Source organism: Heteronotia binoei, chromosome 8 (genome assembly GCF_032191835.1).
Source record: "Heteronotia binoei isolate CCM8104 ecotype False Entrance Well chromosome 8, APGP_CSIRO_Hbin_v1, whole genome shotgun sequence".
Classification (NCBI taxonomy): Eukaryota; Metazoa; Chordata; class Lepidosauria; order Squamata; family Gekkonidae; genus Heteronotia; species Heteronotia binoei.
Window position 1 is genome coordinate 26,290,226 of NC_083230.1, and position 27,857 is coordinate 26,318,082.

The window sequence follows — 27,857 nt, forward strand, 5'->3', positions numbered from 1 at the left end:
GTTCTCTTTGTCAAGAAGAAAGGCGGCGAGCTCTGGCCCTGCAATGACTACCGGGCCCTAAACAAAATCACTGTCCGGGACCGCTACCCTTTGCCACTGATCCCAGAACTACTGGATCGCCTTAAGGGGGCCCAGGTCTATACCAAGCTGGACCTCCGAGGCGTGTACAACTTGGTGCGGATCCATGCAGGAGACAAATGGAAGACGGCTTTCGGGACCCACTATGGCCAGTACGAGTATCTCGTGATGCCCTTCGGCCTGACCAACACCTCCGCTGTCTTCCAAAGGCTGATGAACGACATCTTCCACGACCTGCTCAACCGCTTTTGATCATTTATTTAGATGACATTTTAATTTAATCCCAAAGCCCCACCCAGCACGCAGGGCACATCCACCAGGTCCTGCAACACCTGCGCAACCATCGTCTCTACGCCAAGCTAAAGAAGTGTGCCTTCGACTTAACAGCAGTCGAGTTCCTTGGCCACATCGTCTCACCCCATGGGACTCGGATGGACCTGAACAAAGTCAAAGCGGTTCTGACCTGGCAGATGCCACAGAACTGCAAGGACATACAGTGGTTCATTGGCTTTTCCAATTATTACCGCCAGTTCATCCCTGCCTATGCTGACATAACCACACCTCTGACCCAGCTCCTCCGGCCCAAAGAGCCATTTCACTGGACTCCAGAGGCAGACCATGCCTTCACCACCCTGAAAACCTGCTTCACCACCGAGCCGCTCCTGCGTTACCCAGACCCGCAGCTGCCGTTCACACTAGAGACTGACACCTCCTGTGTGGCCCTTGGCGCAGTGCTATTCCAGCAGGAGGACCCCTCCCGGCCGCTACAACCCTTTGCATACTACTCACGGCAGCTGACGCCCACAGAGCGCAATTACACCATCTGGGAGCAGGAACTCCTGGCCATCAAGACCGCCTTCGAGGTTTGGAGGCATCACCTTGAAGGGGCCCACCACCCCGTCCAGAACCTGACTGACAACTGGAACCTGGAGCATCTACAGATTGCTCAATGCCTCACCCAGCGTCAGATCTGGTGATCCCTCTTCTTTTCCCGGTTTGACTTCCGGATCACCTACATCCCACAGAACCAGAACCGGAAAGTGGACGCCCTCTCTCGAAAACCGGAGTACGCTGTGCCTCTAACGGAGGAGATCCCAACTGGGCTCATCCTTGCACCCTCGGTCTTCGCTGCCACCACGACTCGCCCAACCTTGGCTGCAGACATCCAGGCCAGCCAGACCCAAGACCCCTGGGCACAGCAACGCCTCCTGGAAGTGCAAGACAGCCCGGCCGGGGACCTCTCTACCCGCCAAGGTCTCCTCCTGCACCGTGGGCACCTATACATGCCTCCAGGGTCCCTCTGGGATCCCTCCGGGCTGACATGCTTCACCTGGCCCACGACTCCCCTTCTGCGGGGCTCTTCAGCCAACACAAGACCCTGCACCTGCTCACATGGGAGTTTTGGTGGCCTCGCGTCCATGCCGACGTGACCCGCTATGTTGGTTCCTGTGAGGTCAGCTGGCGGGCCAAGGATGTACCACCCAAGCCCCCAGGGCTTTTGCATCCCCTACCCACGCCTACAGGACCCTGGGACACCGTCTCCCTGGACTTTATCACCGAGCTCCCCAGGTCCAAGGGGCACACTTGCATCCATATGCATGTGTTTTGTATGCGATATCTGGTAACCTTGTGGAAGGAACAAGTCTATTCTCTGGCTTGCATCCACGCTCCTTCCTGATTCCTGAATGCAGACCAATGTAGGAACCCACACTGTATTACAAATGTGTTACTGATCTGTATGTAGGTCTTAGTAAGTTGATGCCTTTGTTAGTCTAAAGGAGCTGACTTACCAGCAGCAGTTTAACAGTGAGTTTGAAGTTGTTTGTACATTGTCACACCCTCTACACTGTTATTTCTTCTGTATTTTAGAAGGAACAGTGATTTCACTGGGGATGTATGTATTTGTGTAGGTCACTGCTGAGGTTGGCAGTATGTTAAATTGCTGGGGCTGAGGGTTGTGGCAGTTATTTAGAAAACATATGTGCTACCTATCCAGAGAACCTGTTTGAAGAAGCTTTTTGTGCTGTCTAAAAGTTTCATTCTTCACGGGTTAATGATTTGAGCTGGTTTCATGGATTGAGAATACTTTTGAACATGGGGTTGTAATTTTTTTGTCCCCTGTCAGTTTTGGTGTAATCTTCTAGGGGTTGTGCTCAAATTTCTGCTTTTTGAAGACTGATTTTTTTCGAAGTGGAGGCTTGCTTTTAAGGGATTTAATGGAGGTTGAATTGATGACTTGGTGGCCAATTCAGGAGGGATTATTTCATGAAAACAGTAGTTGGCCTTTGAGCATCTGCTGCCTTGGGTGACATTATACTTCCATGTCCTTTAAAACTCCTGCTTTGCAGTATAAACTTGAAACTATTTCCCTATTTATTACATATGAATTTAGACCTGCACTTTTAGGCAACATACTTTATCTACTCTCTTGGCTGGCAAACCAACTACATTTGCTATCAGTGGGGGGATGTTTTGGTTGAGAGACAAGCTATTTGTGCCTCTAAACTGCTTATGACTGGGTTGCAAAAAGCCTCTTTGGACTTTCTGCTGCAATCTCTTGTATCTAACTGATGATCTTCGAGTGGTCATCTGTGCAGTCACACTACCCGCCCTCCTTCCCCTCCGCTGCCGGTCCATCTGTAGTGGGCTCACACAGCGGTCAGAAGGAACTGGCGGAATGTCCGCTCCCGTCCCAGCGAGCATGCGCGTGCGCGCTGGGACAGGGGCGCGGAAATCCGCAGCTTTGAAGTTTACCGATCAGGGTCAGCGCCGGCGCCTCTCCCATTGTTGTGACTGCACAGATGACCACTCGAAGATCATCAGTTACAGGTAGGAAACCTGTTTATCTACCTCATACTGATGACCCACAATGCATGACACTTGGACTTTGTGTAACCATGTGTGGACATGCACATCTTAATGTTTCTTTTTTCTTGTTCCCATTGCTTTAAGTTAAGAGCATATGTTAAATTTGTACAACACTTGTCAGAAATGTCAATTTCAAGTCAACTCAGTCATTGTTTAAATCCTGGGGGGGGGGGCAAAAAAGGTAGGTGGACCCTTGGTTACCAGTTGTAAATGTGAGTGTGCTCCTGGTGTAGGACAGGAATAGAACCTTGATGGAGAGCTTTAATGTTTTGCTGGGTTTTTTCCCTCTTTCTTCAGCAATCCTTGCTGTTCAAATCAATCAGCACTTAAAATAGGCACTGTGGTTTTCATCAGAATTGCCCTTTCTGACACAGAGAAATAGAAATAATGGTATTTTTGTAGGCGAATTTAAAAATAAATGTCTAAGCAATGAAAGGGGAAATGATAATTTATCATTACTGCTGAAAGTGACTAAGGCTAGGAGGTTCAGCTGTTAGACGTGAGAGAAGGCTGAGAAAATAGGAGATCATTTTTGTGGCATATCAGTTCTGGAAACATTTGCTTAGAAGCTATTGCTGGTTATTCAATGGAACATATGTACATGGGTTTGTGATTTCAAGTCTTGCACGTACATTAAGAGTACGTTGTTAAGATAAGAGCCATATATGAGATATGAGAGCCAGTGTGGTGTAGTGGTTAAGAGCAGTGGACTCTATTCTGAAGAACCAGGTTTGATTCCTCCTCTACATGAAGCCAGTCACAGTTCTCTCAGAGCTCTTTCAGCTCCACCTACCTGTCAGAGTGTTTGTTCTGGGGAGAGGAAGGGAAGGTGATTGTAAGCCACTCAGAGACTCCTTTGCATAGTAAAGAGCAGGGTATAAAAAAACAACTCTACTTCTTGTATGTAGTTGTCATTCATTTTCAAGCTTTTGTTGGTTACCATGTGCCTGAAGGGCAAATGACACTGTTAAAATGTACGTTTACTAAGAATTTGGCTATTGCACAGCTATTCAAATAGTGATTTACATACAGTGGTTTAAGACAAACAAATACATTGAAGATCCCTTCTGTTATTTGGACGTCAGGATACTAGTTCCAGAGTTCCGTGTGAGGTTTTGTGTACCAAGGGCTCCCATTTATTTCAGTAGAAAAATTGGGAAGGATCCTACCCTGATCCCACCATTCCAGTGAGCAAAGTTTGACGCCTTCCTTCAGCCTGAGGAATCTACCTCCACTTTTAAGTGGTTCTTCCTCCAAAGGAAATGCCACTTAAGTTGAAAGACAGCTATTTGGATTGGAGGAAACTTGGATCCATGCCATTGATTCTGGCATTCTGCCATAAAAAACAATGGAAACATCTATTGAAGGGATTGGGAAGGTAGATGGGTGTACCTGTGTTGCGCTCTGCATGTGGAAGAGCTGTGTGTGTTTGAGCTTCCAAGTCAAAAGGATTAAAGTGTGTAGCACATCCCAAAGAAATAAAGCAGATTTAATACCATTTTTTTAAAAAAACAAGTGCTTGCACCAGGGCTTTTACCATGTCATTTCACTTTTGTCTCCCACTGTCTTTATTTTTCCTATCTTTTATACATGTGTCCTTCTTTCCCCCAGAATTCCGAATCTGATTACCCCCCTTCCCCGCCGATATAGTAGTGAAAGGTTATGACAGGATAGTCGAACAGGCTGTATCGTGACGCGAGTTCAGTCAGTTCTTAAGTAAGCAGCAACAGTTTATTTAAGAAGAAACAGTCACAAACAACGCAGGCAAATCACTCAATATATACACAGTGGCTGAGTAAAACACGCTATAATATAGTGAGTTTGATGCGTTGAAGAGGCGAGGTAGTAGTGAACGTCAGCTCTTTATTAGGTACCGCATTAGGTAGGCTGCACTTCAAGACTGGGCCAACGGAGCCAACTATATACAACTCAGGGCTCCCTCGCAAGCACGTTATTGGATCATTCAAACCAGCAGGGGGCCTGTAATTGATGCAGGGCCCAATTACAGGCCCCCTGTTCCCAAGTCGCCAAGCTCCGTTCTTAAGGCTCCAATGAGCCAGGCAGGAACACCTTATTCAGTCTTCACTTGAGTCTGCATACACAACATCCCTCCCCCTCCTAGTCCGCAAGCCTTAGCATACATAGTCTCTTAAGTAGGTGGGCTTGTGGTACTCCCACAACGACCGCTTGAACGCTGAAGTGGGCGGTGGTGCGGTCACAGCTTCAGGCACAGTGAGTGGAGGGCCCGGTGATGCTGGACTTTCAGCTGATGATTCAGAGTCCACAGAGTACTCTGTGGGAGCCGGGGCCTCTGGTTCTGCTGGTTCGGTGGCCGAGAGGGTCGAAGTGGCAGGCAGGTTGCTCTGGCTGTCTTCATTGACCTCATCCCCAGGCACCTCACATGATGGTAGCTGGTCGAGATGACACCTCATCGTGAACCCACCCTCTGTGGTGACCTCATACATGACCGACCCCAACACTTAAGAAATCCGGGCCGGTATCCATGTGGGGCCACCCCCAAAGTTTTTTGCAAACACCAAGTCCCCCATATCAAACTCTCGGGGTGCCCAGACTGCAGCAGCAGCGCCTTCTTCTTTTGACCCGTGACCTCATTGTATTCAATAAAGTTCTCCAGACATTCCAACCATGTCTCCCATTGTTCAGGGTTGGCTACGTCGAATTCTGAAATGGTTCCTGGTGTGGCAGCCATCTTATCACTGTTGGCGGTGCAGGGCACGGTGCTGGGCAGAGGCAGCGATGTCCGGTGTGATGCTGGTTGCTGGGCCGCTCACCAGGATCCCACCCTCGTTGCCACTATAATATAGTGAGTTCAGTGCATTGAAGAGGCGAGGTAGTAGTGAACATCAGCTCTTTATTAGGTACAGCATTAGGTAGGCTGCACTGGGCCAATGGGGCCAACTATATACAACTCAGGGTTCCCACACAAGCACATTATTGGATCATTCAAACCAGCAGGGGACCTGTGATTGGTGCAGGGCATCAGGGATTTGGATCCTGCTCCTCATTGTTCCCAAGTCCCTGTTCTTAAGGCTCCAATGAGCCAGGCAGGAACACCTTATTCAGTCTTCACTTGGGTCCACATACACAACACATGCCCACTTTGGTTGGCAGCAATTCCTCCTATTGGTCTCTCCAGGATCATTACTTTGCATTTCCTGTAAGAAATGTCTCGCATCCTGATTGGCTGGTTCTAAGAGATTGGTTAATCAGAATATAGGCTTCAGGATCCTGGAGAGTAATGGAAGCATGCTTCAAGCTCAGGCCCAGTAAAGCAGTAGGAACTACATAATACCCCTCCCCTCTAAGTCAGGGCTGCCTAGGGGCAGACATAGTCCTGTAAAAAGTGGGGGAGAACCCTCACCCGCTGGGAGTATCAAGGTTCCAGAGTCCCACTCAGCTGCAGGGGTTGCCCTGTTAGGAGGGACAGAGCCCAGAGTATGTTCAGTAGTCGGTTGGCAGCTCTGCCCTATGTTGTTCTCACAGGGGGCAGGCTTTACTGGCATGGGAGGGCTGGAGTCCACAACAACAGGAGCCACAGGAGGCTCACAGTCCCAGACTGCAGCGTATTCACATCCCAACCATTGCTGCTGGAGCTGGTCTACCTGACGGTGCCAGATCAGTCCATCCTTGGTGGCAACATAGTACAAGACCAGCCCGGTGGCCTTGATGATGGTGGCCAGAACCCATGCTGGACCATCCCTGTAGTTCCGGGCATACATGCCATCCACTGGCTGGAATGTCCGAGGGGCTGTCCTGGATCTCCCCGTGCGGCGGCCAGTTGGATGACAAATCCAGGTGGAGCCTGTTCAGAAGAGTCATGAGCCATCACAAAGGCAGCAATTGACTTGCCTGATGCCTGGTCACATTTGTAGAATGCATGGTGGCAGGCAATTCTGGAAGACCTTGGTGCAAAGCGTGAAGCTTGGCCTTGATGGAGTTGAAAGGATCTTGGTCGAGTTCTCCAGGTGCAATGAGGGCTCCAGCTATGTCGAATGTGGAGCTTCCTCGGACACTCAGGAACATGACCTTGTCTCTAGCCACATCAGTGATCTCATTCACCGTTAGGTAGAACTAGAAACCTGGAGATGTAAGAGTTCCAGCCCTCACTGGAAGCATTAAACGGCTCAAATTGGCCCTCGGCAGCCATGCTGATACTTGCTCTGGAGCAACTGGTGACTGCGTGTGCCAGATGGTTGAGCGACAATTCCTTGCCAGCAGTTATTCACCTCAGCGATTTCAGTCAGCTCTTAAATAAGCAGCAACAGTTTATTCAAGAAGAAACAGTCGTAAACAACGCAGGCAACTCACTTCTCACTCTACATATACATAGTGGCTGAGTAAAACATGCGGCTTTTGGTTGTCGTCAATCCCTCCTATTGGTCTCTCCAGCATCCTTCATTTGCATTTCCTGCAAGAAATGCCTCACTTCCTGATAGGGTTGCCAATCCCCAGGTGGGGGCAGGGGATCCCCCGGTTTGGAGACCCTCCCCCCGCTTCAGGGTCGTCAGAAAGCGGGGGGAGGGGAGGGAAATGTCTGCTGGGAACTCTATTATTCCCTATGGAGATTTATTCCCATAGAAAATCATGGAGAATTGATCCGCGGGTATCTGGGGCTGTTTTTTGGGGTAGAGGCACCATATTTTCAGTATAGCATCTAGTGCCTCTCCCCAAAATACCCACCAAGTTTCAAAAAAATTGGACCAGGGGGTCCAATTCTATGAGCCTCAAAAGAAGGTGCCCTTATCCTTCATTATTTCCTATGGGAGGAAGGAATTGAAAAGGTGTGCCGCCCCTTTAAATGTGATGCCCAGACCTCCCTTTGGAGTTCAATGATGCTTGTCACAGCCTTGATCTTGGCTCCACCCCTAATGTCTCCTGGCTCCACCCCCAAAGTCTCCTGGCTCCACCCCCAAAGTCCCCAGATATTTCTTGAATTGGACTTGGCAACCCTACTTCCTGATTGGCCATTATCTTAGAATGTAGGCATCAATCCTGGAGAGTAATAAAAGCATGCTTCAAACTCAGGCCCAGTACAGCAATAGGAACTATAATACATAACAGGCTGGGTAAATGGGTACAGTGGTGCAAATTCACTTTTTTGTGTGGGGGGGGGGGGGGAGGAGAACAGCTTTCATAATAGACAAAGAAAGAATGGGCTATGGCCACTGGCCAGGAAAAAGGACAATGAGAGACTTCTGTCCAGACCGGTTGCTCAAAAGCTGCAACCACTTTTAATGAGGTCTTTTGCAGGCAAGTTTTTCTGCTAAAAAGAATGGCTGCATGTAAATGCCCTCGAAGCGCACAAGGACTTATCTGAAGGAAAACAAGAGCACTACAAGCACTATTGAACTGAAGGCAGAGTAGAGCCATTTGTACATGCGGAGAGAGGGCTTTCTTTGTAATTTAAAGCTCTTAGTGCATGTTCATTTCACTGAAAGAACAAAGGGCAGAATCAGTTGAGTTGCCAACTCACAAATAAATATGTGTGTTTGTGTGTGTCTTATAATTCAATGGCACAACAATCAATGTCTGATTTTATATATATATATATATAAAAAATCAGACATTGATTATATATATATATATATATATATATATATATATATATATATATATAATCAGACATTGATTGTTGTGCCATTGAATTATAATACACACACAAACACATATTATATGTATATAATATGTGTTTGATTGTTGTGCCATTGAATGAAAACCAAACAGGAGCAAAAAAAGGTTCCCCATGCTAACCTGCGAGGCTGCTATCTTCCTGTAAGTAGAAATTTGTTCAGTATATGGTGCTAGCCATCAATGCAACATCATTCAGGTGGCATTTTTTTTAAAAAAAAAAATCATTTCCAAAAGAGAAGGGTTTTGGAGATCTGATAGCCTCCTGCTAGAAATAGCTCTTTTTAATAATTGCATCAATATGACTATGAAAAAAAAATAAACTTTGTAATCAAGTGGTGTTATAATGCCTCTCATTTTTATTGGTTTGCAAAGCAGTGTTTGTTTTGCTTCTGGGAACCCAGCAAACTGAAACAGTCAAAAACTGGATATCGCATACAAAACACACGCATACGGTCTGAACTTCTATGATAGCAAGGAATGTCCGCATTAAGCATTCTTACTAATGAAGGGGAAGCTCAGTGATAGACTGTCAGCAAACAGTATGGTTGCTATAAGGGATGCAATTGTACAGTTTGTCTCAGAGAAAAACCTCTTGGAAGAGGACTCAGGAGGGGGGTCTTTGTGCCACAAAGCAAAGTGAGGGGACTTAGAACAACCGAATCAAATGCTGAAAGGGAGAGGTGAGACAGGAAAAGAGCTTCTTAAGGATAGCTGGCTATCCTGTTGAAGGAAAAGTGATATGAAGCGGTGAGGGGGACAGAATTTCACAGACTAATTCAGTATAGCAAATGCAGTCTTCATCTTGCCAATTTTCTAGTACGTGTTTACATTGTCATAAGAATAGTCTTTCATATACAGTATGTTTCTTTTTAGGTTTGTAGCCTGTGTAAAATGCAGAATGAATGAGTTGGGGTTGCCATGCTCCTATCGGTTTTAAATAATTTCAGTCAGCTTGCATTCTCCAATTGAGTATGCTAATGTTTTTGCCAGCTCAGAATCATATTCTGCAAATACATTTGAATCTAAATTAAACTTCATGGTATCTTTTAAGACCATTGTTACCTATGAGCCTACGCCATTCTCTTTTGGAGTTTCCTTCTGAAAGATGTGTGTTTTAAGGTGAAGTTGGTTTTCCTGTAGTAATCCAGTTTTTATTTTGTACCTTTGTATTCATTGTTAATGTTCATTGTTAACTGCTGCTTTAGCAGGGGAACTTGTAGCCTCCATGAGAAGTACAGAAGCATGAAAGGGTCAACTAATTGCATAGCATCATTGTCCTTTCTCAATTTTTAGATAAATTGAAACCTATTATATTCAGATTATACATGCTTGGAATTCAGTTGCAAAGAAAAAAGCATGAATTCTGCCTGTTGAGCACAGTAATTAATCCATCATGACTATCACCCTAGGCATAGTAGGATAAAGGGAAAAACAAGTCCTTGGCCTGTGATCTGTTTATGCAGCTGACCTTGGAGAAGAGTAGAACTTGCTTGTTGTCCGACTTGAACATCCGATGTGCCACTAGTAGGGTGGCCATAATGTCTGAAGGCCAGCCAGGGACACCTTGGGTGGGGGTGGTAGGTGTGCGCGCGCGCGAAGCGTGCGCGCGCCGCCGGAAACAGGAAGTGACGTCACTTCCGGTGACGTCACTTCCGGTGACGTCACTTCCGGTGACGTCATGCCACCGCCAGGAGCAGGAAGTGACATCACTTCCTGTGACATCATTTCCCCCGCACCACCTGCCGGAAGCAGGACGTAACATCACTTCCTGTGACATCATTTCCCCCGCGCCACCTGCCGGAAGTAGGACGTGACATCACTTCCTGTGACATCATTTCCCCGCGCCACCTGCCGGGAGCAGGAAGTGACATCACTTCCTTTGACAGCACTTCCTGTGATGTCATTTTCCCCAAATATTACCACCCCCAAAATATACAACTTGAAAAAAGAAGAGAAACTTCATGATGTTCCCTGCTAAAGAAAAAAAAGGCCCCTCTTGAGTCAGATTCACAGGAAAACAATCCACTATCCTTGATACCTGCTTGTGCTCACAAACATTTCAACAAGACTGTCCACAATATCAAAGGGTCTTGATCACCCCAGTAAAAGCAACAAAGCAACCCTTATCTACAATCAAACTGAGATCAGAACTAAAACCACCACTGCCAGTCTGTGCCCCGTAGCCCAGCCTGAAGGCAGGCGGATACAGGTCTAGAAAAGCAGGTCCTCCCCAAGCAGCACACAAAAAGAAAAAGGTGTTCAGGTGTCACTAAAATACTAAAAATTGCAAAAGAGAAAGGAAACCAAGTTCTCTTCATATTATTAAAGTGGTGGAACGAGCTGTCAAGTCACAGCCAATGTGTTCCTTACCTTCTGTTGTGTGATGGAAGCGATCTACTGTTGTCTGTGGTTGCTAGTTTCCTGAATGGAGCTTATCTGGAAAAAAAAGAAACACACTGTCAGCAGTTTAAAATTACTTTGCATCTTGGCAGCTCTTCCAACACACCCAGGAGGTGGCTGCCTAGTGTCGTTTTTTTTTTTTGGGGGGTATCGCCATTAGCCCTAATCCCCAGTTTTGTTTTGTATTCATTTTATAATTACTATTAAATTCTGGTCTTACATTAACATACGCCCACACAGTGGAGCTTCTTGGACCTCGACTTCTCCCTGGACAAAGAACACGGCTGGTAGGATGGGACTTGCGTGCTGTGGGCCCAGGCGGTGGGCCCGCAGGTGTGGGCCATCCCGACTCCCACGTTGGACGAAGGGCTGTGGTCTGGAAGGAGCGACACAGGTTTCAGTCTTTCGCTTTTTTACAGAATTTATACTTCTCTGATTTCCCTGAAGCCTTGAGGATATCTTTCTTCTCCTTAATAAAGTGATAAAATTGATCACAATCCATATTAAAATTCAATCTGACTTGCAGCTCTGCTTTCACCAGGTCTACGTTACAACGATTCCTGGTGTCCGTCCAGTGAGCTGACATGAGGCTGAATACCCTCTCCGCAAAAGCGTTTGAGCATGGGATACTCAGGATCTTGCTTACAAGAAGTAAGAGGTTTTCGCACTTCTGAGACCGAGTTCCCATCTCAGAGAATATGGCCACCCACTTTTTATCCACAGTGATTTCTGGGTCAACACAGGCCACTTGCTCATCCAGCAGGCTCTTGGCATCGGTGTATTCACTGTATAGGTGATCCATGTTTATTATTTTCTCCATTTTCAGCTGCTCAGCAGCACACCGCAGGTGGTCATAAGTCACACTTTTTTTAAGAGAAAATGGTGTCAAAGCACACAGGTGATTTTTGTCAGAGAAATCAAACTTTGCTTCCAGATATGTGATGGTTTTTTCAAAGAACTTGAGGAAGTCCTGCTTCGCTTTCCTTGCCTTCGAAGGTGGCATTTTGCGCAGCGCCTTATCTGTCTCCGTTCCAAAAAAGGAGTCAGCTTTGCGTTGCTTAAGGCTGTTTAGCAACCTGAGCATGGCCTCAAACAATTCAGGTGCTGTCAGTGCATCCCGCTCCAGAATCAGCACAGTCTCCTCAATAGGCGTCAGAGTGGTCTGGAGAAACATCATGTAAGTTTGTGATGTACTGTAGTCCTTTTCTCCAGACTCATCTTCAATGTGGCGCCATATCATAGAAGGACAGTCGTCCTCTCCCAGCTTTTGAAAGTACGCTTTAACGGCTGGCCAACACTTCAACATCTTGTTTATGGCAGGCAAGAAAGATAGCCATCTTGTGGGTACATGTCGAAGCAGGCGATCGCCCTGCATCTCCATAAACTCAAACATCTCCTGAAGTTCCTCTGAACGTTTGGCAGAAACAGAAAAATGACCAAAAGCCTTCAGTATGAGAGACTCGATGTCGCAGGTGAGCGAATCACATGCTTTTTTGGCAGCATTGTGCACAATGTGTGCAGGGCACCTGGCGGGCACGATGTCTTCACGGCCTCTACTCAGAAGTGTGTACACAGAATGGTATTTTCCAAAGTTTACATTCGCGCTGTCTGCTGAGTATGCAGACAGACGAGCTAAGTCCAGCTGGTATTTTGCCAAGACATCCAAAATCCTTCGTGTGACATTCTCAGCCGTTTCATTGGCATCTTCATAGAAATCAAGAAGACGATTTGAGATGCCGTCCTTCAAAGTGAAGTATTTAAGGCATAGGGGGAACATTTTCCTGTTGCCATGATTTGATGCGTCGCTGGAAACGCTGTAGAAACAATGTGCTGTGTCGAGATCTGACAGAATCCGTTCTACAGAGTAAGGTGCCAAGACATCGCTTATCAAAGCTGCGCCCTTTGTTTTCCCAAGGGTCATCTTGGTCACAGTCTCGGAATCGGAAAATGCGGCTTTGCACAATTTGACACCGCAATCAAGAGACCGGTATGATAACGCATGCCTGTTATTGTGGTATGCCAAGGCTAGTTCAGCAGCCGAAATTCTGGCCTGAGCAGCGGTGTCTTTTTGGTAGGCGAAAAAACTTGTGATGGATTTTGAAGTTCCAGCTTGGCTTGCCGCACTCCTGTGAGAGTCAGTGTCCTTATGAGCTTTCACATCATTCACTCCACCGTGACCAATTCCTATCTCCTTAGAACACATCGTGCAGAATGCTTTGTTCTTGTCCTTTGTCTCTTTTAGCCAGGGGTAGGTGTTTTTCCATTCAGGATTGAACACAACCAAACGCTTGGGCTTCTTTTTTGGTGGTTCCTGGGGCTGGTGACCTTTGCCACCCCCAGCACCTGATGTTGAAGCCATGGTCTGCTGTAAGGGCCTAGATGAAGAGGGCAGAAGAATCGTGATTAAGTCCTCGCCACTTCTGGAGGACGTGGGCCTTGGACTCCAAGCTGGGGAGAGAGGGCTTGTTCAGCGGGGGGCAGGATTAAACCCGTAGAGGCCCATAGGCAACTGAAATCTTGGGGTCTCCTCTCGCAAATTATCTCCAGTCCTAATGCATGGAGGCTGGGAGGGCAGCAAGCGGGGGGGGGGGGAATGGGGGGTGAGGCAGCCTGGGGCATCTAAAGGCGTGGGGGCCCATAGGACGGTGCCTACTTGGCCTATGTGTTACTAGGGCATGCAAGACTGCAATGAAGGGTATTGATGCAATAGGCATACACACACGTGTAATGGCAGTGTTTGTGCAATGGAAGAGGTGAAGGGGGGGGGCGGCTGCCCAATGGGAGCCCCGTTCACACGTTCGCACGGAACCTGGTGCTGCTGCCGGCGCGTGGAAGCAGGCCTGGGATTCAGGGTCAGGTCAGATGCCACTGCACCTCGGCAAATGGGGGGAAGGGGGGAAGGCCACTTACTGTAGTCTGTAGGGGAATCCTTTTCTCTTCTTCTCCCCTCTCTCTTCTCCCCTCTCTCTTCTTCTTCTCTCTCTCTCTCTGCAATGGGCAAGCAAAGCAGATCGAGTCCCGGTTAGGCCATCCCTCCACTGGAAATAATGAAGGATAGGGACACCTCCTTTTGGGGTGCATAGAATTAGACCTCCTCTACCTCAAAAAACAGGCGCCCTCCCCAGAGACCTGCATATCAGCTCTTCATTATAGCGTATAGGAATCGGTCACCATAGGGAATAATGGGGAGCCCAGCAGACCTTTGCCTCCCCCGCTTTCTGATGACCCTGAAGCGGGGGAGAGGGCCTACAAAACGGGGGATCCCCTGCCCCCACCTGGGGATTGGCAACCCTATCTCATGAGCTTTGGATAACACAGAAAGAGCCAGAAGTGCACAGTCAATGGCAGGGGGCGATTCCACAGTGCTGCAAGAAACAAAGCCAAATAAAAGATGTTGTTGCTAAAGAAAAACTGGTGCATGTTTGTTTGTCAAAGACTTAGGATATAACATACTGTTTGTCATACTGATGTCATGATATAACTTCCCTTTTTCAGAGGAAGCGACATTGTACACTGGTGCACATGTTTGCACTCCCCCAACTCCCTGTCCCCCCCCCCACACTGGTTTTTGTAGCAGGGGGAAACGGTAAATTGCTATCTGCCTAACATTTGTACAATTCAGAATCGAAAACCCATTAAGTATAAAATTACAAATATAAAAAGCAGCACAAAGTATATTGATCCTCCTTGTTTCGCAATGCATGTACTTGTGACAAAACTAGTAGTTCTACCACAAAAAAGCACAGTATGTACGTGTTTTGCACAACCAGAGGTAAACCTGCTGTGGGTCCTAACTGAAGGCCATTAGGAATATTGCTTTCTTCATATTCTGCTGTTTCTGCTAATCCCCACACTCTTCCACAATTTCCCCAACCCATCCTCATAAAGAAATATCAGTGAAACATCCTTCATTCAAATACAAAGCTTGAAGACTAACGTTCAGCCACAATCATCCCAGGGCCACTTCACTTTAAAAGATGCCTGCATGGATGGCACTGTCACATATTTCTTTATGTTGCTGCTTGTATTAAAGATTATTATATGCTTCTTATGTAAAGCATTTGCAGTTGCTTTATGTCTATGTAGAATGATTCAAAATGTTTTTTTGAAAGATGGGGCATTAACTAGAAGTAGGCTCTATAACAGGGGTGGCCAAATTTGCTTGTCACATAGAAGAAATGTCAGATGTTTGAGAGCCGCAAGACATGAACATGAGGAAGAGAAAGTGATAGAGCAAGAGGGAGGGGATGAGGATTTTTTAAGCAACCATCAATCCTTGTAACGAGTGCGCTGATAGTCATTAATGCAGAACCAGTGGACTAATGAAAACAGATTTCAGAGCTGAGTTGCTTGCCAGCTCGTCCCTTAGCCAAAGAGGTCATATAGATATATTTGGGCAAACTTTACTGCTTTCCCAAGAAGTCATTAGTTGACCTACACAAGCAGAAGATGCAGTCATGATTTCATCCCCTCTGGAACTGAGATCACATCAGTCCTACACGCAGAATTGCCTTTTTAGCCTCCAACAACTTGGGAGCAATAGACTTAAAGGAATGTGAATGGATGGTCTCTTATTCACCCCACCCCACCCCTACCCCAGGAACCCATCTAACACATTATAAACAGATGACAGCCCAGCTGGCATGACTACAAGAACAACCATAATATCACAGGCACTCGGTGGCCAATTTGTTTTATGAAGGTATTTCAGCTAAATAAATTTAAAAAAACAACAGGCATGCAGGGTTTGCCAAGAGTTCATGGCTGCCTGAGGTCAAAATATACCACAGTTTTAGAGACCAGCAGACAGATTGATTTGTATTCAAAATTCTGACTGGGTATGTTAACTGAGGTCAGTTTGAGGAAGAAATAGCTGGCTTTGCCCTGGGTCACCACCGATTAAGACATACTGAGGCCAGTGGTGGGATTCAAATAAATTAACAACAGGTTCCATGTCCTAATGACCATTTTAACTATACCAAAAGAATCTACCTTCCCAAGCAGCCATATTTGCCAGGGGCACTGATCTTGGTCAACTGGAGATCAATTATAATAGCAGAAGATCTCCAGGTCCCATCTGGAGGTTAGCAACCCTATGACACTCTAACCACTATATCATACTGTCTCTCCTCGTGACTTATCCACAAAGTTGCTAGAAATACAGGCAATTCTGAAATGTCAGGCTCTTAAATCACTTGAAAGAAAACTGCATTTCCTCACTAGTCTTTTTTTCTCCCTCCCCTTTTTTCATACTTAATATTCATCTCAAGGAAGAATTCTGGAGACGCTGAAAGCTTGCACTCATTATTTTGTGATATTTTGACTGGTAATAATAATAATGATTGTGATGATGATGGTGATGGGATTTATACCCCACCCTTCACTTGCGGTCTCAGAGTGGCTTACAAGCTCCTTTCCTTTTCCTCCCCACAACAGAAACTCTGCGAGGTTAGTGGGGCTGAGAGAACTCTTTCAAGAACTGCTCTTGAGAGAACAACTCTGAGAGAACTGTAACTGATCCAAGGGCACAACAGCAGCTGCATGTGGAAGAGGTGGGAATCAAACCTGGTTCTCCCAGATTAAAGTCCACGCTCAAGCCAAGCGGAATGTATGCTTTTAATCTGTTACAGCTCTTTAACTCCCTCTCCTATTTTGAACCAACATACCGTTTTAGTCTGCCCCCCCACCCCAGTCTGGGATGCCATATGAGGTAGCAGATTGCTGGGCCCAGGATTTGCTGCCTCTTTGGATCCTTTTGAACCTGCATACATGTCAATAAAACAAAGACTACAAAGACTACGAAGATGACACAAGTCTCCAGGGCTCTGCCTTCCAAACCAACCTGGGTAAGTAAGCGCTAGTCCCTGGAATTGCTTGGGCAAGTGAGGTGTGCATACATAATATGCATTCACCAAGCAATTCTACCCAGAATTCTTAGGTCAATTCAGTGGAGCTTACTTGCAGGAAATGGTTCTTAGGATTGCACTTAATCAACCCGACACAGCAGTAAAACTGCAGGTAACCCCCCAATTCCAATCCCCAAATACCCAATCTACCATTTCTAGGCTGGATATACAGAGGAACACACACACACACAAATACAAGGGAAGAAGTGCCTTACCTTACTCTTTGATCACCTTGGGTAGAGTGGAATCTGTTTTTGTTTAGTTCTATCTGCACTACAGATCTATACTCTGATACCAGTTTAATTCTCATGGCTTCCCTCTTGGGAAATGTAATTTAGCAATGATACTGAGTATGCTAGATATCTCTTGCTGCCCTCACAGAAATAAAACATCCAGGATTCCCTGAGAATTGGGAACATTAACTGATTTGTTTCTATAGTGTAGTTTCAGGGTTAGATCCAATCAATTTTACCACAGTCTTTCCACAGTGTTGCATATAAAATCCAATTTAAGATAAATTACAAGTTAAAATTTACGAATTATAACAAGATGGTAAAACATTAGAACATAAGAACATAAGAGAAGCCCTGTTGCATCAGGCCAGTGGCCACTGGCCCATCCAGTCCAACACTCTGTGCCACATAAGAACATAAGAGAAGCCCTGTTGCATCAGGCCAGTGGCCCCTCCAGTCCAACACTCTGCGCCACATAAGAACATAAGAGAAGCCCTGTTGGATCAGGCCAGTGGCCCCTCCAGTCCAACACTCTGCGCCACATAAGAACATAAGAGAAGCCCTGTTGCATCCAGTCCAACACTCTGTGCCACATAAGAACATAAGAGAAGCCCTGTTGGATCAGGCCAGTGGCCCCTCCAGTCCAACACTCTGCGCCACATAAGAACATAAGAGAAGCCCTGTTGCATCAGGCCAGTGGCCCATCCAGTCCAACACTCTGCGCCACATAAGAACATAAGAGAAGCCCTGTTGGATCAGGCCAGTGGCCCCTCCAGTCCAACACTCTGCGCCACATAAGAACATAAGAGAAGCCCTGTTGCATCCAGTCCAACACTCTGTGCCACATAAGAACATAAGAGAAGCCCTGTTGGATCAGGCCAGTGGCCCCTCCAGTCCAACACTCTGCGCCACATAAGAACATAAGAGAAGCCCTGTTGCATCAGGCCAGTGGCCCATCCAGTCCAACACTCTGTGCCACATAAGAACATAAGGAGGGAAGGGAAGGGAAGGGAAGGGAGGAAGGGAAGGGAGGAAGGAAGGAAGGAAGGAAGGAAGGAAGGAAGGAAGGAAGGAAGGAAGGAAGGAAGGAAGGAAGGAAGGGAAGGAAGGGAGGAGGAAGGGAGGAGGAAGGGAGGGAGGAAGGAAGGAAGGAGGTAAGGAGGGAAGGAAGGAAGGAAGGAAGGAAGGAAGGAAGGAAGGAAGGAAGGAAGGAAGGAAGGAAGGAAGGAAGGAGGGAAGGAGGGAGGGAAGAAAGGAGGGAAGGAAGGAAGGAAGGAGGGAAGAAGGGAAGGAAGGGAGGAGGGAGGGAAGAAAGGAAGGCCGCCCCCCCCCCCCCGCTTTCGGCCCCCTTACCTTCTTCCAGGGCGGCGACGAGTCCGGCGGCGGCGGCGAGGCCCGCGCTGGTCGCTGGAGGGCAGCGGCACAGCCAGGCAAGTCCGGGGATTGCTCGGCGCCTGGGCCAGAGGGCCCAGCCGCCGAGCAGGTGACGGGGGCCGGGCGGGGAGGGGGAAAAGCCGTGGATGGGGGGGGGGGCTCATCGGAGCCCGCGGCTGGGAAGCCGCGGGCCCCGATGAGCTGAGGAAGGTGACGGGGCCGGGCGGGGGAGGGGGGAAAGCCGTGGATGGGGGGGGGGCTCATCGGAGCCCGCGGCTGGGAAGCCGCGGGCCCCGATGAGCTGAGGAAGGTGACGGGGCCGGGCGGGGAGGGGGGAAAGCCGTGGATGGGGGGGGGGGGCTCATCGGAGCCCGCGGCTGGGAAGCCGCGGGCCCCGATGAGCTGAGGAAGGTGACGGGGCCGGGCGGGGAGGGGGGAAAGCCGTGGATGGGGGGGGGGGCTCATCGGAGCCCGCGGCTGGGAAGCCGCGGGCCCCGATGAGCTGAGGAAGGTGACGGGGCCGGGCGGGGAGGGGGGAAAGCCGTGGATGGGGGGGGGCTCATCGGAGCCCGCGGCTGGGAAGCCGCGGGCCCCGATGAGCTGAGGAAGGTGACGGGGCCGGGCGGGGAGGGGGGAAAGCCGTGGATGGGGGGGGGGGGCTCATCGGAGCCCGCGGCTGGGAAGCCGCGGGCCCCGATGAGCTGAGGAAGGTGACGGGGCCGGGCGGGGAGGGGGGAAAGCCGTGGATGGGGGGGGGGCTCATCGGAGCCCGCGGCTGGGAAGCCGCGGGCCCCGATGAGCTGAGGAAGGTGACGGGGCCGGGCGGGGAGGGGGGAAAGCCGTGGATGGGGGGGGGGGCTCATCGGAGCCCGCGGCTGGGAAGCCGCGGGCCCCGATGAGCTGAGGAAGGTGACGGGGCCGGGCGGGGAGGGGGGAAAGCCGTGGATGGGGGGGGGGGCTCATCGGAGCCCGCGGCTGGGAAGCCGCGGGCCCCGATGAGCTGAGGAAGGTGACGGGGCCGGGCGGGGAGGGGGGAAAGCCGTGGATGGGGGGGGGCTCATCGGAGCCCGCGGCTGGGAAGCCGCGGGCCCCGATGAGCTGAGGAAGGTGACGGGGCCGGGCGGGGAGGGGGGAAAGCCGTGGATGGGGGGGGGCTCATCGGAGCCCGCGGCTGGGAAGCCGCGGGCCCCGATGAGCTGAGGAAGGTGACGGGGCCGGGCGGGGAGGGGGGAAAGCCGTGGATGGGGGGGGGCTCATCGGAGCCCGCGGCTGGGAAGCCGCGGGCCCCGATGAGCTGAGGAAGGTGACGGGGCCGGGCGGGGAGGGGGGAAAGCCGTGGATGGGGGGGGGGCTCATCGGAGCCCGCGGCTGGGAAGCCGCGGGCCCCGATGAGCTGAGGAAGGTGACGGGGCCGGGCGGGGAGGGGGGAAAGCGGTGGATCGGGGCGGGGGAGGTCATCGGAGCCCGCGGCTGGGAAGCCGCGGGCCCCGATGAGCTCAGGAAGATGGCGGGGCCGGGCGGGGAGGGGGGAAAGCGGTGGATCGGGGCGGGGGAGGTCATCGGAGCCCGCGGCTGGGAAGCCGCGGGCCCCGATGAGCTCAGGAAGATGGCGGGGCCGGGCGGGGAGGGGGGAAAGCGGTGGATCGGGGCGGGGGAGGTCATCGGAGCCCGCGGCTGGGAAGCCGCGGGCCCCGATGAGCTCAGGAAGATGGCGGGGGCCGGGCGGGGAGGGGGGGAAAGCGGTGGATCGGGGCGGGGGAGGTCATCGGAGCCCGCGGCTGGGAAGCCGCGGGCCCCGATGAGCTCAGGAAGATGGCGGGGCCGGGCGGGGAGGGGGGAAAGCGGTGGATCGGGGCGGGGGAGGTCATCGGAGCCCGCGGCTGGGAAGCCGCGGGCCCCGATGAGCTCAGGAAGATGGCGGGGCCGGGCGGGGAGGGGGGAAAGCGGTGGATCGGGGCGGGGGAGGTCATCGGAGCCCGCGGCTGGGAAGCCGCGGGCCCCGATGAGCTCAGGAAGATGGCGGGGCCGGGCGGGGAGGGGGGAAAGCGGTGGATCGGGGCGGGGGAGGTCATCGGAGCCCGCGGCTGGGAAGCCGCGGGCCCCGATGAGCTCAGGAAGATGGCGGGGCCGGGCGGGGAGGGGGGAAAGCGGTGGATCGGGGCGGGGGAGGTCATCGGAGCCCGCGGCTGGGAAGCCGCGGGCCCCGATGAGCTCAGGAAGATGGCGGGGCCGGGCGGGGAGGGGGGAAAGCGGTGGATCGGGGCGGGGGAGGTCATCGGAGCCCGCGGCTGGGAAGCCGCGGGCCCCGATGAGCTCAGGAAGATGGCGGGGCCGGGCGGGGAGGGGGGAAAGCGGTGGATCGGGGCGGGGGAGGTCATCGGAGCCCGCGGCTGGGAAGCCGCGGGCCCCGATGAGCTCAGGAAGATGGCGGGGCCGGGCGGGGAGGGGGGAAAGCGGTGGATCGGGGCGGGGGAGGTCATCGGAGCCCGCGGCTGGGAAGCCGCGGGCCCCGATGAGCTCAGGAAGATGGCGGGGCCGGGCGGGGAGGGGGGGAAAGCGGTGGATCGGGGCGGGGGAGGTCATCGGAGCCCGCGGCTGGGAAGCCGCGGGCCCCGATGAGCTCAGGAAGATGGCGGCGGGCGGGCGGGGAGGAGGAAAAGCCGTGAATGGGGGGGGGGGGGCTCATCGGAGCCCGCGGCTAGGAAGCCGCGGGCCCCGATGAGCTCAGGAAGATGGCGGCGCGGCTGGGAAGCCCAGGCCTCCGAGCAGGTGAGCGGGGCGGGGCGGGCAGCGTCCTGGGCGAGGGAGAAGGGAGGAAGGAAGGCTTACCTTCTTTAGTGGATGGCCTCCCTTCCGGCGGGCGGGCGGGAGGCGCGCAGCGGTGGCTCATGCAGTGCTGCTGGCGGGGAGTAAGGGAGCCAGCGTCCCTGCACGTGCTCACGACGGTGTGGCAGGCCCTACGCATGCGCAGAGCCCGCCACCCCCCCCGTGCGCATGCGCAGGGACACCGGCTCCCTTACTCCCCGCCTTCCCCGCCCGCGCGCGTGGCCACCTGGCTAAACCGGGACGTTTTAATGGTCCCGGTATAGCCAGGGCGGGAGGCGGGAAACGGGTGGCAAAAACGGGAAAGTCCCGGGCAACCGGGACGGTCTGGCCACCCTAGCCACTAGAGATGCACCTGTTAGTTCTCGTGTATTTAATCAAGAAAGGGCTGACGGTGGCCTCTGTTTTTTTGGTGGGTAAAATACTTTACGTGCATATTGGTCTGATCGTAACAGCAGTTAGAATCAACTGCATTAAAAGCATGCCTGGAAAGTTAAATGAGGACAGCCTTTTGAAATCATCTAGTCTGTGCATTGTTTCATTTCCCATCCTATATTTCCCTAGCTACCATCATCCTAGTTTATGTGTTTCTTCCACTGCAGACACACTGAATCAAGCACCTCCTTCAGTAAAGCTGGAAGAGGTTATTCATTTAGCAGAGCTCTGCATAGAAGTCCTGCAGCAGAACGAAGAGCACCATTCAGAGGTGAGGATAATGACATTAACTGTACAATAAGGCTTGATAGCCACCCCGTACAGCCGCGGTGTGAAGCAATTCTGTCAAGGAACATTATGGTAAAAGCCTCTGACATATGTTACAGGCAATTCATATTTGCAGGGCCATAATAGTTTTGAAGGTTATGGAAAGTGAAGTGAAATAAAACTATACTTGGATCCCCTTGAAATGTTCAGGTCTGAACATTTTAAAAAAAAACAGACACTAGATAAAGCGGAAGGGAAAGGTAGAGCTATTGCCAGCCGGAGATCCTGAAATCACGTGAAGAATGCAGGTTAATAAAAATTATTCTTCCAGTATCATCTCTAGTTGCAAGCAAAATAAAACGGGAGTGTAATGCGACTGACAGTTTCATACATGGATTTTTATAAAGCAAAAGGGCGGATTCTGTTTAATAATACTCTTCTCTAAAGGTGATCCGAGAAATACTCCTGTTTAATTCTTTTTTCAAAGTGTGGGCACAGTTCTTCAGGAAGCCTCTGTGCAAGTACTGGGGACACACTGTATACATGCACGAGTCCTGTTTATTTTGGTCAGGCTCATGCAGGAGGCATTCCTAAATAACTTATGCTGAGGATACATATACTACAGTAGATTTTACAGGAACTAAAAATTCCCTTTATTCCATCGGATCAACAAACAGATTTTTGTAATAACCATTAATGATACTAGCATTTAAAAAAAAATCTGATCAGCTGAGTTTTCAGTGATGCATGAAACTTCTTGGAAAGAAGTTCATATTATAAAATTTAAAAACCCTTCATAATTTTCTGGGAAAGCAGGCAAAGTGGTAAACTAAGATATAGTGATCATTCAAAACATCTGCTTTTACCTCACACTGCCGGTTCTAGATTTTAGCTTGCATCTGTCATGTGTGAACTTGTTATGGATATTTTATTTTATACAGCAGAAACAGCTGCTTCAGTAATTTGAAATGAATCCCCAAAGGGCATTATTCTGTGCTAGTACCACCACTGTGTTACACTGTAAATAATTACTTAATAATTTGTATATGCAAGTTTTTTCTTCTGAGAATGTGCATTAAAGTAGAGCTCCAAATACGCTTATCCTCTCTGTAAATAATAAAAAAATAAGAGTTGCAATAGTTGTGATCCTATTACTAATAATAGTTTAAAGTGGTTAGATTCCAAATTAATAATTTTCTCTAAAAACCTGTATTAATTTGCTACAAATATTAACACTTGAAATTAAGCCAAGACGGTTAATGGAAATGGAGAAATACTGAAAAATAATAAGATAATAGCCATAACTTGTGGCTTCCGATTGATGTTTTAACGGTTTGACTGTTTTTTTCTGTTCCACAAACTTCCAAAATGTGGATTCCTACAGGGAAAAGAGGTATGTTATTCATCGCAAACCAGACATTATATTTTTGTATCTATTTGTGGTTTCATGCATGGATCTATTAAGCTCTTTTCAACATCTAACATATAGTCTGCTCTTTGATGGTATTCTTTTGCCAGATATCTCACTGAAGTCGTCCCTGTTTCTCTTTTTTGCTTGAATCTGTCCCCGTGGACTTCATGTTGAGGATGCTTCTGTTGTGGGGTCATGGAATGGCCTTATGCATGTCACAATCTGTCTATTTAGATAGATCCGAGTGGGCAGCTGGGTTGGTCTGAAGCTGTAGAACGCTGTAGGAGTCAAGTTGCACCTTTAAGACCAACAAAGTTTTATTCAGAACGTAAGCTTTCGTGTGCTCCAAGCACACTTCATCAGACGAGGAATCAAGTACAGTGAGCAGGGCTATATAGAGCTGGTAGGCAGTGGTTTAGAATGCAAAATGGTACAAATTTAAGATCCAATGACAGACTAGTAAAATTAACAAATTGAGCAAACCTTTAATCTGGGTAGCATAAAAAAGTAATATGTCAAAATGTGAGAATGTCTGTCAATCACTCTATTATATAAGCCTGGGGCAAAAAGAGGGCACTACTTTCTCAGTAGTTTTTCCCATCTAACTAATTTATGTTCTGAATAAAACTTCATTGGCCTGATAGGTGCACTTGACTCCTACTTTGTTCTACAACTTATCTATAAAATAAAAGCCCTTTTGTCTTGGCAAAACGGAGCAACCTGATTGGTTGGGACTGAATGGGACTGTGGTGCATCAACTTTTGGCCCGTCAAACCATGAATCAACTGCTCTTGCATCACATTGGCTGACTCTGCTCTCCCCCACCAACTGCTGGCCCCAGGACAGATGAGGATTGGCCCTCTGGGGAAATTGTTAAGCAATGGCTGCTGCTAGGCAACTAACCTTGGTTCTCTCAGTAAAAAGCAACCAAGCTTGGTTCTCTCAGTAAAAGGCAGTGGAGGGAGGCCCTATCAAGTCCTATTTTGGCCTTTGAGGGAGAACTCATTGGTTGACTCCACTCCTCTCTCCCGCCCTAGTGGCTGTTGCTAGCCAGCCAAGCTGCTTCTGTCAGTCAAAGACTACCAACCTTGGTTCTGGCAGTTTATGGCTCTCCCTACTCTCCCATTGGCTAAGCTGCCTGTTGCTCTGCTTTGCAGAGGAGAAAAAGAAAGTCTTCCCTTGACTGGCTGAGGGAGGGAGGATGAGGGAAGGCTTTCTCTCAATTGGCTGAGGACTCCTCCCTATCCTCCTCTGGAAGCAAAACAAACAGAGATAGGGAGAACATGGTGTCCTGTAGCACCAGGCCAAATACAGAGAGAGAGATAGGGAGGGAAAGCAAGAGAAAGAGAGAGATTGACTGGGGATGCCAGTTCCAGGTTGGTGGGAAATTCCTGCAGATTTCATGGTGGAGTTTAAGGAGAGCATAGGAGTTAGTGCTTCAGAGCAGGGTCTTCCAGGAAGGTTCTTGCTGTGGAAGCTGACTGGGTGATTTTGGACCACTCACAGACTTTCATACTAACCTGCCTCACAGGGTTGTTGTTCAGATCAAAGGAGGGAGAGGAGAATGATTGAACCTGTTTTGGTTCTCCCCACTGTACAAAAAGACTGTCCTTTTCCTAGGTGGATGCTGCAGGAAAGAGGGATGCCATGAAAACTGAAGTCAAAGGGAAGATAACGGGAAGGAGATAGGGTTGCCAACTCCAGGTTAGGAAATTCCTAGAGATTTAAGGGGTGGAGCCTGGAGAGAGTGAGGTTTGAAGAGGGGTGGGACCTCAGACAGGTACAATGCCATATGCTGCACCCCCCAAACCAGCAATTTCCTCCCAGAGAACCATTGTTGCCAGTCTCCAGGTGAGGGTTGGAGATCACTCAGAATTACAGCTGCTCTCCAGATGACAGAGATCAGCTCCCCTTGAGGTGGGGGGGAGTGAATGCCTTCACTTGGGTAGGTAGGAAAGCAGCAAGGGGGGGGGCACTTGCCCAGAGCCTCTTTCTAGAGCCAATTATATTTTTTCCCTTAAACAGACCGTATTCCTATTCTCATCATAAACTCAGAATGGTAGTCAGAAAGGGCAAATACAAAGGTTATGAAGTCAATGTTGCAAGGTGTGAGCTTCTTGAGAGTGATTGATGTACCAGGTTGGGATCCTATGTCCCATGTAGAGCCTTAAAATGCTATTAAAGCCTGTCGGAACTCCAGCTGTGCTACAGTTTTCAACTGGGTAATGTGAAGAAATTTTAAAATACCTTACTCTTATGTCATGCCTCTAAGAAGCTTCATTCACTACCTGACCCCGAGAAGCCACAGAGAGAGAGAAAAACCCTGTGCCTTCTCAGTGTAGATCAGAATATAAGCAAAGATTGTTCAGCTCAGTGGTGGCCAAACTGCACCTTGGGAGCCACATGTGGCTCTTTCATACATATTGTGTGGTCTCAAAGCCCCCCCCCCCCCCCCCGAATCCCATTGGCCAGCTTGGAGAAGGCATTTCTCCCTTTAAATCGCTTCTCCAAGCCAAGCCAGCCTGCACTTGGGAGGATGCATTTAAAGTTGCTTTTCTTTTTCACCTCTCCCTCCCTCCTCCCTCCCCCATCTTTCTTCCTTCCTTCCTTCCTTCCTTCCTTCCTTCCTTCCTTCCTTCCTTCCTTCCTTCCTTCCTTCCTTCCTTCCTTCCTTCCTTCCTTCCTTCCTCCCTCCCTCCCTCCCTCCCTCCCTCCCTCCCTCCCTCCCTCCCTCCCTCCCCTCCCTTCCTTCCTTCCTTCCTTCCTTCCTTCCCTTCCTTCCTTCCTTCCTTCCTTCCTTCCTTCCTTCCTTCCTTCCTGTCTTGCCGCTCTCAAACATCCACATTCATGTCTCACAGCTCTCAAACATCTGACATTTATTCTATGTGGCTCTTGCATTAAGCTAATTTGGCCTACCCAGATGGCATCTCCTCTGAGTTATCTAAAGCACAGTTGTTGCTTCAGATATGATAAAACTAACTGAGACATTGTAAAATTTCAGCATTCTATCGCAGACAGCGAGTCAGGGGTAGTATAGTGATTGAAATATTGGGCCAAGATTTGCTATGTGGGACCTCGCAGATCTGGAGTTCCAGCTGACCTTCAGACTGCAGAGGTCATTTCCCCTGGGAAGAAAATGGCTGCTTTGGAGGGTAGACTCCATGGCATCACATTCTGCTGAGATCCCTCCTGAATTCTCCCTCCCCAGTCTCTCTAGAGTTGGCAACCCTACTGCTGTGGAAGCTTGTTGGGCAACTTTGGGCTAGTGATAAGTCTTTCTACCCAACCTATCTCATAAGATGGTAGCTGTAAAGATTAAATGAAGGAGGAGAACAAAGTAGCCACTTTGGGTTTCAGTTTGGGGAGAAAACTGAAGTACAAATGAAATTTAGAATTCAAAAAAAAATCTAGAATGGCTTGTTATTTGAATCACCCATTGCTTGGAATGTTTCATGTTGCCTTACAGAAAAAAGCATATATAACATAAATGCTGAGAGAGGCACTTGGCAGAATCAGTGCTTTCTAGACCCCCTAAAGTTTAGGTCCAAATGTGGCTGCATCCAGCATTGCCAGCCCTCAACAATCACTTGTGCCTTGAGCTGAGTTTGCACTCCTTCCTTCATGGCAGATTGAGGGAACAGTATAGATTCCACAATGTTCAAGTGTAACCTGTCTCTGATAGCTGCGTGATTTGCTCCTTTCTACTGTACTGAGTCATACTAGTCCATCCAACCCTAGTACTATCTGCTGATTGACAGCAGCTCTCCAGTGTCTCGGGATGGTTTCCCAGTCCTACCCAAAAGTCTGGGTTCTTATATGTGCAACACTGAGACTTCTCACTTCACCCCGGAGGGGTGCCTTCTCGAGAGATGTCGCCGCTTCTGCTTCATCAAATGCCAGGAGATTTTTTAGCTCAGTGCCTAGAGACGACAGGTTGAAGAGGATATGTCATTTCTGGATTATGCTTTAGGTCACGGGGGTGTCTAACGGATTTGACACAAATGAGACCTTGTTGGGCTGGGCCATGTGTGTCATAAAATTTAATGCCGGTAGATATAATGGACACAGACAAACACTATTAAAGATTTTTTAAAAAAAACTTAAAATAAAACATGCTTCAAACTCTAGCACTCTTGCAATGTTTTGTTTATTTAACAGGTTCTGATGACTGACACCTCTTGCTATGAATTATTGCATCAAAATCTGGAGACAATGCCTGTGCTATAGCAATCTTGAGTATGCTGCTCAGGTGTTCTTCTGGTGTGCATCTATAAGTTGCAAACCTACCTTTGGTTTATTGACATTCATTACAGAAACCTCATGGTCAATGCTTTGAGCCTAAGACCTAAAAAGACTGTGAGCTTTTGTACATAAGTTGTTTCTTGTGCTGCTCAAGAGCATGTAAAGGCA

General features: G+C 49.2%; 1 protein-coding gene across 2 annotated transcripts in view; it reads left to right on the forward strand.

Annotated features, from left to right (window-relative positions):
• The window catches only part of CADPS2 (calcium dependent secretion activator 2), a 644,998-nt gene that overhangs the window by 452,311 nt on the left and 164,830 nt on the right, over positions 1-27,857 (forward strand). For both annotated transcript variants that reach the window (XM_060244821.1, XM_060244822.1), the window contains exon 17: positions 21,937-22,040. In XM_060244821.1, coding sequence (XP_060100804.1) covers positions 21,937-22,040 — 104 coding nt within the window. The remainder of the gene's footprint in view (positions 1-21,936; positions 22,041-27,857) is intronic.